The sequence below is a fragment of the Piliocolobus tephrosceles genome, chromosome 18 (assembly GCF_002776525.5).
Source record: "Piliocolobus tephrosceles isolate RC106 chromosome 18, ASM277652v3, whole genome shotgun sequence".
Taxonomy (NCBI): domain Eukaryota; kingdom Metazoa; phylum Chordata; class Mammalia; order Primates; family Cercopithecidae; genus Piliocolobus; species Piliocolobus tephrosceles.
The window spans coordinates 35,529,690-35,543,557 of NC_045451.1; the positions used below are offsets into that span (position 1 = coordinate 35,529,690).

The 13,868-nt window shown below is 47.7% G+C and overlaps 1 protein-coding gene across 3 annotated transcripts in view; it reads left to right on the forward strand.

Annotated features, from left to right (window-relative positions):
- ST8SIA5 (ST8 alpha-N-acetyl-neuraminide alpha-2,8-sialyltransferase 5) overlaps window positions 1–13,868 on the forward strand; it is an 87,641-nt gene that overhangs the window by 37,229 nt on the left and 36,544 nt on the right. The window contains exon 2 of one of the 3 annotated variants that reach the window (XM_023207470.2): window positions 2,165–2,272. The exons of the other annotated variants lie outside the window; for them this stretch is intronic. Within the exon in view, the coding sequence (XP_023063238.1) occupies window positions 2,165–2,272 (108 nt within the window). The remainder of the gene's footprint in view (window positions 1–2,164; window positions 2,273–13,868) is intronic. 3 annotated transcript variants of the gene reach the window in all.

Here is a 13,868-nt window from a genome sequence, read left to right on the forward strand (position 1 = left end):
TTTGTCTTTTTCTCCCTGCATTCTTTTTATAAGTGTTTCACTATTTACTTATTTATTCATTCATTCATTCATTCATTCATTCAAAACAGGGTCTCACTCTCTTGCTCAGGCTGGAGTGCAGCGGTGTGATCTCAGCTCACTTCAACCTCCACCTCCCGGGATCAAAGGATTCTCCTGCCTTAGCCTCCCAAGGCGAGTGCCACCATGCCCAGCTAATTTTTGTATTTTTTGTAGAGATGGGCTTTCACCATGTTGTCTAGTCTGGTCTCAAACTCCTGAGCTCAGGTGATCCACTCACCTCGGCCTCCCGAAGTGCTGGGATTATAGGCATGAGCCACCAAGCCTGGCCTCACTATTTATTTACAGAAATATTTCACATCCATGATTCTGTCCAGTCAAAAGTTCTTTCTGAGGTGATGCTATTGGCTTTGGCCAGTCGGAGAATGGAATCATCTGACTCACCCATCCTGCAAATGGCCCTCTGGATAACATAGGTTTTAAACTGGTCATTAAACCTGCCTGTAACCTTGTCAATTTCGCCCATGTCCTTTTGCGTGGACACATGGTCTTGGCACCGATGACGTGGTTGCTGGCGAAGCATTTCCTTGGGAGGTACGGGTTTATGCATTCACTGGAATCGTTCTGCATATTGAGACCACACTGGTCATGAGCAGAGAAAGCTGTTTTGTTTTATTTTGTTTTGTTTTGTTTTGTTCTCTGACCGTTAAAGTTTTCTTCACATGCTGATAGTCCTAATAGCCTGTTCATATTTAAGGGCCAGCCAGTCACTAGAAGGTTTCTTGGAAGCTCTGTGGATTGTTATAGACAGCGATTCTCAACTGGGGCAATTTTGCCCCCAGGAGACACTGGCAATGTCTGGAGACATTTTTGATTGCCACAACAGAAGGGTCCGGGGTACAATGCTGCTGGCATCTAGTGGGAGAGAGCAGGGATGTTGCTCAGCATCCTATAATGCACAGGACAGTCCCACAACAAAGAAGTAGCCAGCCCCAGATGCCATAGTGCCAGGCTGAGAAAGCCTGCCCTGGGGCGATGAAGCAGGCACCAACCCTTTCCTCCATATCTGTTTCTTTTGAGCAGGTCAGTTTCCCTCCTGAGAAACCCATCCCTCAACAAACCTGGAAGGCAGGTGTGTGGCCCAAGTATTCAGAAGCCAGGTGCACTCAGTCAGCAGACTTTCAGGCACACCCGCTGTTTTCAGTGCAGAATCTCTGATATAAGAAAACAGCACAGAACTTCTGTGAGTCAGTTTCCCCAGAAAGCAATCTCCTGACATCTGTGAGGTGGGCAGGTGGAGTGGCCAGGCTGCCTGGGCTTGGGAAGAGGGCCTGGTATGGGAATTCACAGGGCATTGGGGAGAGGGTTGTCTAACTGCTTTTTGTGCGGACTTCAAACAATCCTGCTCTTAGCTCCATTTTGCACTCCCACCTTTGCTGGCCCTGGGGACCTTCCATTCCTGAGCCTTCCTGAGTTGTTCACTGTGAGTAGATCTACTTTTTGCAGGCAGTCAGGTGTTCACTCTCTGGTGGAGGTCTGTGACCTTGTGCTTTTCATGATCCAGCATGTTATTGCTGGCCCCTTCTATGGCCTTCTCCCCACATGCATGTCTGTATTTATCCCTTTGCTGTCATTTTAGTGAGGGTTGGGGAAGGAGTGGAGATAAACCTGTGTTGAGTGCACATCTTGAACCAAAAATGGTATCCTTGTGTGCTGGAATACTGTAGATTTTATTAAAAGCCCTGAAGTGTGTCTGGCTTTTGAGGAGGACAAAATGCTGGTGCTGGCGCTGGCTCTCTTTTGGTTTAACTGGAGGCAGGAATTGAAGGATGGCACGGTATAGGAGGTAGAAGAGCTCTGTGACCTTTGTCTCGCGAAGTCTCAATGTCCCTGTGTGTGAAATGCGTGCTCTCAGCCCTGCTGGTACAGATGGAACGAGGGGATGAGTGCAGAACAGCAGAGAGCACTGCAGAGTGCTGTGGTTTATGATCGCCATCCTCATGGTTGGAGTCAGTACCATCACCTCCTTTAACTGCATGACCAAGGCGATGTGTCACTTGGGCACAGCGACAGAATGTGGCTCTCTGGTAGGCAGGCTTAACCCAGCAAATGAGCATGAGTACCGACTGCCTCGTTTTCTTGCCAGAGGCCTCCAGTTTGGTTGGCAGAGTGGTGACCAGCTGTCCAATTGGACGGGGCTCTTTAATGTCACGGATGATCCAGCAGTGCAGAGCGGCAGTGACTCCAGCTCCAGGTACAGACCCCGGCAAAAGGCCAGGGAGGGGGGAAGCCTGACCCGGGGTGGCCCTGCAGCCCCTGCCACATTGTCCACTTCCTAGGATGGAAGAAGCAGGCTCGTTCCGGTGGCTCAAAACTCCCTGCACTTTGGTATCCCACCTGGTTCCTTTAACCTGAGGGTGAATGAGTTTGAAGGATGAGGCATAGGACCCAACCACAACCGAGCAGGGATTCACTGGCCCCTTCTATCCGGTGGGTAGTGTGGGGAGTCTTGGTCTCAAACCTCCATTTAGGGGTGGGGGCCGAAGCTCTGTCCCTGCTGCAGGGATTTCAGATATCAGCCAGCAGGTGTGTGTAGGTGTGTATGGGTGGGTGGCATCAAGAAGCGGGTGTCAGGTGGGTGTTCCCTGCTTCTCTGAAGTCCCCTGCCCAGGTGCTCCCTGCCCTGCCCACAGGGGAGGTTGCCCTTGGCTGGAGCAGAACCATTTCCATCAAGATGGTGTTGAGATTTGCTATACGCCCCATCATGTGGCTATTTCCTCTTGATCAGTAATATTTGTTGAATGAATAAAAATGGAATATTCTGAGGCTGGGCACACTCATTGCAGGGAGGGTATTGTGGAGAATTTTTGCAGACGAGGCAGGATACTGTCTCTGCTGGGAGCTGGGTGTGACTGGAACCTGCCAGCTAAGCATTCCCAGGGGCTGATTAAGCTGTTTGGTTTCTTAATTTTTGTATTTCTAAGGAGGGGGTAACTCTCACGTCCGTTTCCCTGAGAGAGAGGCTCACATTTTTGTTGCTGGTGATTTTGACACACAAACATTAAATTGACCCTGCAGAGGAAAAGTAATGGATTTTTCAAGGACTCCTGATATGTATGTTTTTATTCAATGCTTTGAGAAAGATGAGTCTCTGGTGTCAGAAAACAGTTGAGCAAATGTCCACAGATGTGCCCGAGGGTGTGGGGGTGGCCACACATGGTGTCCTGGGCTGGAGGGTCTTATGCTGGCCTTTGGGACCACAGTTCTTTCCATGGAAGTGCAGAGGGAGCTCTGGACATCACAGGTGAGGTGGGGGCCCTTGCTTATCCTAGGAAGCTGAGCCTCCCATGCTGGCCTGTCTGCTGACTGGCCCTGCCTCCCAGGTGGTGAGCAGTCTAGGTAAGTCAGCAAGTGTGTACCTCCCTACTGAACTCCTAGGAGAGTTCTTCAAGAGGTTTGGGGTAGAAAATGTTAGTCAAGGCCAGGCATGGTGGCTCATGCCTGTAGTCCCAGCACTTTGGGAGGTCGAGGCGGGCGTATCACTTGAGGTCAGGAGTTCAAGACCAGCCTGGCCAACATGGTGAAACCCCATTTCCACTAAAAATACAAAAATTAGCTGAATGTGGTGGCACAGGCCTATAATCCTAGCTACTTGGGAGGCTGAGGCGGGAGAACAGCTTGAACCTGGGAGGCGGAGGCTGCAGTGAGCTGAGATTGTGCCACTGCACTCCAGCCTGAGTGACAGTGAAACCCTGTCAAGAAAGAAAGAGAGAGAGAGAGAGGGGGGGAGGAAGGAAGGAAAAGAAAGAAAGAGAAAAGAGAAAGAGAAAGAAAGAAAGAGAAAAAAAGAAGAGAAGAGAGAAAAGAAAAGAAAAGCGAGTCAAGTGAGCAAGGCAGACAGATGGGCCCCTGGGAAGCTGTTTCTGGGCAGATGTCTCCAGGCAGTGGCTGAAACCATTGCCATTGCGTGGGCTCCATTCCTAACTTTTCCTGCTGCCAGCATCTTTTGTCTTTCCTTCCTCTTTCCACGGTTTCACCTGTAACTTCTCTTACCCCTCACTGCACCTGTATTGTCCTCTGCCTTTCTTCCTGTTACCTGTTCTTGGCCCTCCTTCCTTTCTCCCTCCCCATTGCCTCCCTCTCTCCTCCACGTCCTTGCTTCCCCACCGCCTTTCTCACTCCCCTTACCCTTTATTTTCTCTGCCCCTCTCTCCATGATCTGGGCCAGCTTCCTTTTTCCTATCAGCTGGGAACCCGCAGGGTCAGAAACACAGCTGACCTCTGCCAAGTTGGTTTTGGAATTCAGGTGCCTTTGATGCAACATTGTTATCAGCTGAGTTGACTTGCTTCTGGAGTGCTCCCATCTGAGCAAGAATTTCCTTAGTCACAGAATAAATGGCATGACCACACCTTCCACATTTTCCTGGGACAATTCCAATTTCAAATATCCATTTCTAGTTGACCCCAAAGTACCCACCTAGTTGAAGGACTGCAGTATGTAGAGTCCCCACATGTGGGAAATAGTGGTTAACGTAGTTAGAATGGAACTGGGTATTGAAGAGTTTTTACCCTGGTGTGTGAGCAGCTTCTGCCTTCTTTAAAATGGGCAGGACAGCTCCTGGCAGCAGACGTGCAGAGCTTGGGGGAGGACCTAACGAGGACACCATGTACATTGTCCCAATTAACAACTCTCCAAATCTGGAAGATGGGATGAGCTTCATGGTATTATTCACCTATTGAATAATTCAGTGCATGCCATGTTTTGCTATCTATAGTTGTGTGGTGTTGAAGTGTGTTACAACCTGTTATTTATTATTAACAGTTTGGAAAGGAAGTCAGGAAGTACCAAATATAACCAGAGGATGAAGAGGGGCAAAAAAGCAAACGACTCATACATTGTATATACTCAAGCAGGAGCCACAAGGAGAAGGAGCCAGTCCAAATGATTAGTCTGGAAAACTCCAAACAGCACCACAAAGCAAATTCAAGCCAGATAGTGCTCTTAAAAGGCTGTGGTCAGATCTTCTTATTGGTCACAGGCTGGGGGAAGTCCAGGCTGAATTAGAAAGGTGCGAGCTATAAGATATACATTGACATATAGCTTTATTAATTTCAAGTCTAGGTCTGTAATGTGTTGTCCAATAAGCATCCTTAGGGGAACTGATTTAATGAGCATATAGGAATAATCTTCTTTTTCTTTTTCTTTTTTTCTTTCTTTTTTTTTTTTTTTGAGACAGAGTTTCACCCCATCGCTCCGGCTGGAATGCAGTGGTGCAATCTTGATTCACTGCAACCTCCGCCTCCTGGGTGCAAGCAATTCTCCTCCCTCAGCCTACTGAGTAACTGGGACTACAGGCACCTGCCATCAGGGCCGGCTAACTTTTGTATCTTTTAGTAGAGATGGGGTTTCACTATGTTGGCCAGGCTGGGTCTTGAACTCCTGACCTCAAGTGATCCACCTGCCTCAGCCTCCCAATGCTGGGATTACAGGCGTGAGCCATGGCACCCAGCTGGAATAATTTTCAGTCAGCAAATGTTTCTATTTAAGTGGGTGTTTTGCACAAGTAGGAAGGCCTGTGAAGACCTTTCTCATGTGTTTATGCTTCCATCTTCTCAGCAAGACAGTGGTTGTGCATCTTCAGTTTTGAATTCCCAGCACCTAGTGTGGCACCTGTTATGTAGTAGGTGCTCAATAAATGTGAATTGTGTAAAAAAAAAAATGAATTACGCAAGGAAATAGTAAAGGCTCTTGGTAAGAAAGCAAACTTTGATTTCAATGTTCTGAGTCTTCCCTTAGAGATTTATTCCTTTGGATCTAACCTGTCTCCTGCCATTGTCTTTGAAAAGTTGTCTCCTTTCTGGAAACACATTAGAATCAGAAACTCATTCACAGGCTGGAATTGCAAGAGAATTCACTCTTGAAAAGAGCTGATAGTAGGGCAGGCTGACATTTGTGGGCTTCTGGGTGGGAAAAGGAAGACTGACAGTTGGTGGGGGTGGGGTATAAAAAGTAGAGCGGGTGGAGAAGCCCTGTCTCTACTAAAAATACAAAATTAGCCAGGCGTGATGGCACATGTCTGTAATCCCAGCTTCTCAGGAGGCTGAGACAGGAGAATCGCTTGAACTCAGGAGGCGGAGATTGTGGTGAGCTGAGATGGTGCCATTGCACTCCGGCCTGGGCAACAAGAGCAAAACTCCATCTAAAAAAAAAAAAACGTAGAGAGGGGGCAGTGAAAGCAGATGACGTACTCCTGTGCTAACTGACTAGACCTCCTCCTAAACACCCCTCACCGAGCATGGCCCCTCTGGGGAGGTGGAGGAGGATAGTGGGTACTTGTCCTCCATAGTCAGCTCTAACCCTGATCCCTCTGGACTGGCCTAGCTACCCGTCTGCCTGGCAACTGCTCAGTGAGCAGGGGGAGGCAGCGGTGCCCCCATGGTCATGGCCTGTGTCCTGCAAGGTGGGCAGTGTTGCATGCACCGCCTCAGGAAAACATCCACCGCTTCAGTCACAGGGACAGAGGAGAACTGAGGCAGGAGTCCCCCAGGCACTGTCCCAGCAGAGTTGACTGTCAGTCTGGCCCATGGCCACAGCACAAAGGGCTTCACTCAGCTTCTGCCAACTGGGTCTGGCTCCACATCCAAGTCCTTGTACTCCCGCCAGTATCCACTTCCTCCTTGAAGCCTTCCCTGCTAGCCCCAGCCCAACTGAAATCCCTTTAACTCTGCCTTCTGTAGATACGTCTGCTTCTGTCATTGCACACACAGAGGACCCTCTGGCGAGTGCACATAATCCTTCTGTGTTTGCTCACATATTCCCCAAATCCCGCGGAGCCTCTGGCTTTGGAGAACTGGGCTGGACCACCTGTGTGAGCATCTCCAGGGCCCTCTGGATCCTCTAGATCCAGGCACAGCCACAGGCTCCTTGGCTGGCCTCACTGGCCCCCTTTCCATACTCCACACCAGTCTTGGCCCTCCTGGTCTTACCACTGTAATGGGCTGGCAAAGAGGAGGTGTGGAAGGCAACTCAGGAGACACTTGTCTCTGAGGTCCAGAGCAGGGCTGGCCCAGGCTGCCTGCGGGTGGGACAGCCTTCCCCCTGCACCCTTCTTCCTGGGCTTCTGGGATGGAGTGTGGAAGACTTCCCAAGGCCAGGGCAGCACCAGCTATAGGAAAAAAAGAGCAAGCCCCAAACAGATGACACAAGAGGGCCCTCTTGGCAGAAAAGCGAGCCAAGTGAGTGTCTGGGGCCAGGCACTATGCTGGGTGCCTTACATGTATTATCCCATTTAGTCCTTACCCTCAAACCTTTGAGGTGGGTGTATTCATTACCCTCCATTTTACAGATGAGGAAACTGAGTCACCAAAGGTTAGGTCACTTCCAGGTGGTGGGTGGAGCTGGAGCACCATATCTCCTGTGTGACTACAGAGTCCCAGCACTCATGGGAGGTTAGAGGGGTTCTTCCTTCTGGGCTGTGGACAGCTCATGCAGGGCTGGGTGAGTATCCTTGTCTTTTCTTTCCAAGTCCTCTCAGGTCTTCTATTTCTGCCTTCAGCTCCTGGCTGTTAGATCATAAAAAAAGGCCATATTGATTGAAGTAGATCACTTCTGGTCAGGCACAGTTGCTCATGCCTATAATCCCAGAACTTTTAAGAGGCTGAGGTGGGAGGATCACTTGAGGCTAGGAGTTCAAGACCAGCCTGGTCTACATAACAAGACCCCGTCTCTATCAAAAATTAAGAAAAATAAAAAGCTAGACATGGTGGTGCACACTTGTAGTCCTAGCTACTTAGGAGGCTGAGGTCAGAAGATCACTTGAGCCCAGAAGTTCGAGGCTGCAATGAGGTAAGATCATGCCTCTGCACTCCAGCCTGGGTGACAGAGTAGGACCGTATCAAAAAAAAAAAAAAAAAAAAAATAGTAGATCGCTTCTTTGCAACTGTTGTCAAAGCTGCGGGGTTGATCTCAGACAAGATGATCTTTAGGGTCTCTCATCTCCTCCTTCCCTGTCTCTTCCACCTTCTATCTTCTGTGTCCTCCTCCCTCCTGCCTTCCCAAGTGTACTTAGTGTTTTTCTGATTGTTGCCTCTGAAAAATGCGTCCCTCCACCTGCTCCTGGCAATTATACATTTCAAAGAGGAGCCCTTGGGAGCAGTGTGACCCCTGCAGTACCGAATGCCATCGTGGCCATCTGAGGGCAGGACAGCGGAGGAAGCACACTCCTGCATGGCAGGTGCAGCTGGCTCGCTTAAGCCTTCCTGGTCAATGTTCTCTTCTGTGGAAAAGGAGGGAAAAAGGGCCGGAGCTCTTGGGCTTCACCCAACTAGGAAGGATTTGGGAGATGCAGGTTGGTGGAATGTTCTGGACTGGGTGCTGGAAAAACAAAAAGCAAAACAAACATGGCAGCTTCTCCCGTTGGTCCCACATACCTGATGTGGGCTTCTTGGGGCCTGGCAGAACCCAGGCTGCAGCAGGCTGAGGCTGCTGGTGGAAGTGGAGTTGGTTGGCACTGGGAGACTCCTCCTCCTCAAGACAGGGTTGCTCCAGGAGTGCTCTGAACCCAAAGCTTTGTGGCTTTTGAGTCTCTGTGGAGTCTCCTGGGCAAATAACCACTTACATGAATATTTCTGTGCCTCAATTACACCATCTGCAAAACTGAGGTCATTAACCCAACTCGGGGTGATACAAAGGAGGTCATGGGCTCTGTAACTCCCTGAGTGCTCCAAGGTTAAAGCACCTCACAGGTCCCCATAGGGCTCCGTGGAGGTGGAGTAAGGGGGTCTCTTCCCCCCTCGGGTTCGCCCAGACTCAGCATTTCCATGGGGGGATAGCACTCCCTCCCTGGACCTTGTCTGCTTACCTGTAAACTGAGGAGGCTGGACCAGATGGGTGCAGTGCCTGTCAGGGCCTCACCCCTTCTTCACCCCAGGTCAGCTCCCCAAACTCTGTTCCTCCCTTCAGCTTCCACCATCCATTCTCCCTCTTCTCCTTCTTCACGCTCCTATGCTTCCTCCCTTGTAGACCATCTTTCAGAATTTTATGCCAATCACTTGGCAAAGGCAGGAGGCTAGGGGAAGGCATGAGAATGGGAAGGAAGGAAAGAAAGGGGTCGGGCTGGAAGGACCAAGGATCTACCCACCCATTAGATTAGGGAATGCTCACAAGGTTACGGCAGCTAGAGGCTCTTCCAGCTTTCCACCACACGTCACCATTTATAGCCTGGCATCCCCCTGACTTGATGGCCACCAAGACCTTGTTGAGCTAGTAAGTGATGGCAGGTCATGAAGCTCGCAAAGAGGCCATCCTTCCCCATGCGAACCTCCTGGTTTGAAATCCTTCCTCTGGCTGATTGTAAATCTTTCCTCCCTAAGTCTCAGTGGGGGCTCTTAGGCTTGCCTTTTGGAGGCTCACAGAACACTGAAGTCTGTCTTTTCTTCCTCCAGCCATCCCTTCACACTTTGGGAGACATCCCATCCTCTCCACTTGCCCCAGGAGCAGGTCTTCAGACACTGACTCAGCCCTCCTTCACCTGCAGACTTCCATGGCACCATCTCCAACATCTCCCACTCCTGGCCTTGCTTCTACCTATGCCAGAGGGGCATCTGTTCCGTGCTCCCTTGAATCTTCTCTTGTCAAGGTCATTGATGACCTCCTGGTTGCTAGATCAGTGGTGCCTTCTCTGTCCTCCTCTTCTTTGACCCCCATTTCCAGGACAGATGGGTCAATACTGGAGTTGACCATCTGTCCTGGAAATGCTCTCTCCTCTTAGCTTCCATGTCCCCAAGCTCTGTGTCTGGGTTTTCTTCCACCTGCAGACCTTCCTTCTCAGTGTCCTTTGCTGCCATCTGAATGTGGGAGCTAACCTCAGGCCTGTCCTTGGCCCTCTTCAAAGAGGAGCCCTTCTCTCTGTGCTCTTTCCCAGTGTCTCCTCAAGTCCCTTGTCCTTGACTCTGGAATGTGCATCCCCAGCCCTGACCTCTGCACTGGGCCTCAGCCATGTGCATCTGACTGCCTACCTGTGATCTCCTCTAGATGTCTGAGGGCACAGCAAGCTTTACATGGCCCAAGAATCTTTCCATCCACACCCCAAACCTGTTCATCTCTCTTACCCTTAAATGGCTACGTCATCCCTCCCACTAGTTGTTCAAGTCCTGGGAGTTACTATTGATTTATCTCTCTCTTTCACTTTCTAAATTTTTTTTTGTACTTTAAGTTCTAGGGTACATGTGCACAATGTGCATGTTTGTTACATATGTATACATGTGCCATGTTGGTGTGCTGCACCCATTAACTCATCATTTACATTAGGTATATCTCCTAATGCTATCCCTCCCCGTCCCTCCACGCCACGACAGGCCCCAGTGTGTGATGTTCCCCGCCCTGTGTCCAAGAGTTCTCATTGTTCAATTCCCACCTATGAGTGAGAACATGCGGTATTTGGTTTTTTGTCCTTGCGATAGTTTGCTGAAAATGATGGTTTCCAGCTTCATCCGTGTCCCTACAAAGGACATGAACTTATCCTTTTTTATGGCTTCATAGTATTCCATGGTGTATATGTGCCACATTTTCCTAATCCAGTCTATCATTGATGGACATTTGGGTTGGTTCCAAGTCTTTGCTATCATGAATAGTGTCACAATAAACATATGTGTGCATGTGTCTTTATTAGCAGCATGATTTATAATCCTTTGGGTATATACCCAGTAATGGAATGGCTGGACAAATGGTATTTCTAGTTCTAGATCCTTGAGGAATTGCCACATTGTCTTCCACAATGGTTGAACTAGTTTACAGTCTCACCAACAGTGTAAAAGTTTTCCTATTTCTCTACATCCTCTCCAGCACCTATTGTTTCCTGACTTTTTTTTTTTTTTTTTTTTTGTGAGACGGAGTCTCCCTCTGTCGCTCAGGCTGGAGTGTAGTGGCGCAATCTCAGCTCACTGGAAGCTCCGCCTCCCGGGTTCAAGCCATTCTCCTGCCTCAGCCTCCCAGGTAGCTGGGACTACAGGCACCCATCATCACGCCCAGCTAATTTTTTGTATTTTTAGTAGAGACGCTGTTTCACTGTGTTAGCCAGGATGGTCTCGATCTCCTGACCTCGTGATCTGCCCATCTCGGCCTCCCAAAGTGCTGGGATTACAGGCATGAGCCACTGTGCCCGGCCTGTTTCCTGACTTTTTAATGATCACCATTCTAACTGGTGTGAGATGGTATCTCATTGTGGTTTTGATTTGCATTTCTCTGATTGCCAGTGATGATGAGCATGTTTTCATGTGCCTGTTGGCTGCATAAATGTCTTCTTTTGAGAAGTGTCTGTTCATATCCTTTGCACACTTTTTGATGGAGTTGTTTGTTTTTTTCTTGTAAATTTGTTTGAGTTCTTTGTAGATTCTGGATATTAGCCCTTTGTCAGATGAGTAGATTGCAAAAATTTTCTCCCATTCTGTAGGTTGCCTGTTCACTCTGATGGTAGTTTCTTTTGCTGTGCAGAAGCTCTTTAGTTTAATTGGATCCCATTTGTCAATTTTGACTTTTGTTGCCATTGCTTTTGGTGTTTTAAACATGAAGTTCTTGCCCATGACTATGTCCTGAATGGTATTGCCTAGGTTTTCTTCTAGGGTTTTTATGGTTTCAGGTCTAACTTTTAAGTCTTTAATCCATCTTGAATTAATTTTTGTATAAGGTGTAAGAAAGGGATCCAGTTTCAGCTTTCTACATATGGCTAGCCAGTTTTCCCAGCACTATTTATTAAATAGGGAATCCTTTCCCCATTTCTTGTTTTTCTCAGGTTTGTCAAAGATCAGATGGTTGTAGATGTGTGGTATTATTTCTGAGGGCTCTGTTTGGTTCCATTGGTCTATATCTCTGTTTTGATACCAGTACCATGCTGTTTTGGTTACTGTAGCCTTGTAGTATAGTTTGAAGTCAGGTAGCGTGATGCCTCCAGCTTTGTTCTTTTGGCTTAGGATTGATGTGGCAACGTAGGCTCTTTTTTGGTTCCATATGAACTTTAAAGTAGTTTTTTCCAGTTCTGTGAAGAAAGTCATTGGTAGCTTGATGGGGATGGCATTGAATCTATAAATTACTTCGGGCAATATGGCCATTTTCACGATATTGATTCTTCCTATCCATGAGCATGGAATGTTCTTCCATTTATTTGTGTCCTCTTTTATTTCGTTGAGCAGTGGTTTGTAGTCCTCCTTGAAGAGGTCCTTCATGTCCTTTGTAAGTTGGATTCCTAGGTATATTATTCTTTTTTGTTGTTGTTGTTGTTGTTGTTGTTGAGACGGAGTCTCGCTCTGTCGCCCAGGCTGGAGTGCAGTGACTGGATCTCAGCTCACTGCAAGTTCCACCTCCCGGGTTTACACCATTCTCCTGCCTCAGCCTCCCAAGTAGCTGGGACTACAGGCACCCACCACCACGCCCGGCTAGTTTTTTGTATTTTTTAGTAGAGACGGGGTTTCACCGTGTTAGCCAGGATGGGCTCGATCTTCTGACCTCGCGATCCGCCCGTCTCGGCCTCCCAAAGTGCTGGGATTACAGGCTTGAGCCACAGCGCCCGGCCTTATTATTCTTTTTGAAGCAATCGTGAATGGGAGTTCACTCATGATTTGGCTCTCTGTTTGTCTGTTATTGGTGTATAAGAATGCTTGTGATTTTTGCCCATTGATTTTGTATCCTGAGACTTTGCTGAAGTTGCTTATCAGCTTCAGGAGATTTTGGGCTGAGATGATGGGGTTTTCTAAATATGCAATCATGTTACCTGCAAACAGGATCAATTTGACTTCCTCTTTTCCTAACTAAATACCCTTTATTTCTTTCTCTTGCCTGATTGCCCTGGCCAGAACTTCCAACACTATGTTGAACAGGAGTGGTGAGAGAGGGCATCCCTGTCTTGTGCCAGTTTTCAAAGGGAATGCTTCCAGTTTTTGCCCATTTAGTATGATATTGGCTGTGGGTTTGTCATAAATAGCTCTTATTATTTTGAAATACATCCAATCAATACTGAATTTATTGAGAGTTTTTAGCATGAAGGGCTGTTGATTTCTGTCACAGGCCTTTTCTGCATCTATTGAGATAATCATGTGGTTTTTGTCTTTGGTTCTGTTTATATGCTGGATTATGTTTATTGAATTGCATATGTTGAACCAGCCTTGCATCCCAGGGATGAAGCCCACTTGATCATGGTGGATAATCTTTTTGATGTGCTGCTGGATTCAGTTTGCTGGTATTTTATTGAGGACTTCTGCACTGATGTTCATCAGGGATATTGGTCTAAAATTCTCTTTTTTTGTTGTGTCTCTGCCAGCCTTTGGTATCAGGATGATGCTGGCCTCATAAAATGAGTTAGGGAGGATTCCCTCTTTTTCTATTGATTGGAATAGTTTCAGAATGAATGGTAGCAGGTCCTCCTTGTACCTCTGGTAGAATTTGGCTGTGAATCCATCTGGTCCTGGACTTTTTTTGGTTGGTAGGCTATTAATTATTGCCTCAATTTCAGAGCCTGTTATTGGTCTATCCAGGGATTCAACTTCTTACTGATTTAGTCTTGGGAGGGTGTATGTGTCCAGGAATTTATCCATTTCTTCTAGATTTTCTAGTTTATTTGCGTAGAGGTGTTTATAGTATTCTCTGATGGTAGTTTGTATTTCTGTGGAATTGGTGGTGATATCCCTTTTATCATTTTTTTTATTGCATCTATTTGATTCTTCTCTCTTTTCTTCTTTATTAGTCTTGTTAGCGGTCTATCAGTTCTGTTGATCTTTTCAAAAAACAAGCTCCTGGATTCATTGATTTTTTGAAGGGTTTTTTGTGTCTCTATCTCCTTCAGTTCTGCTCTGATCTTAGT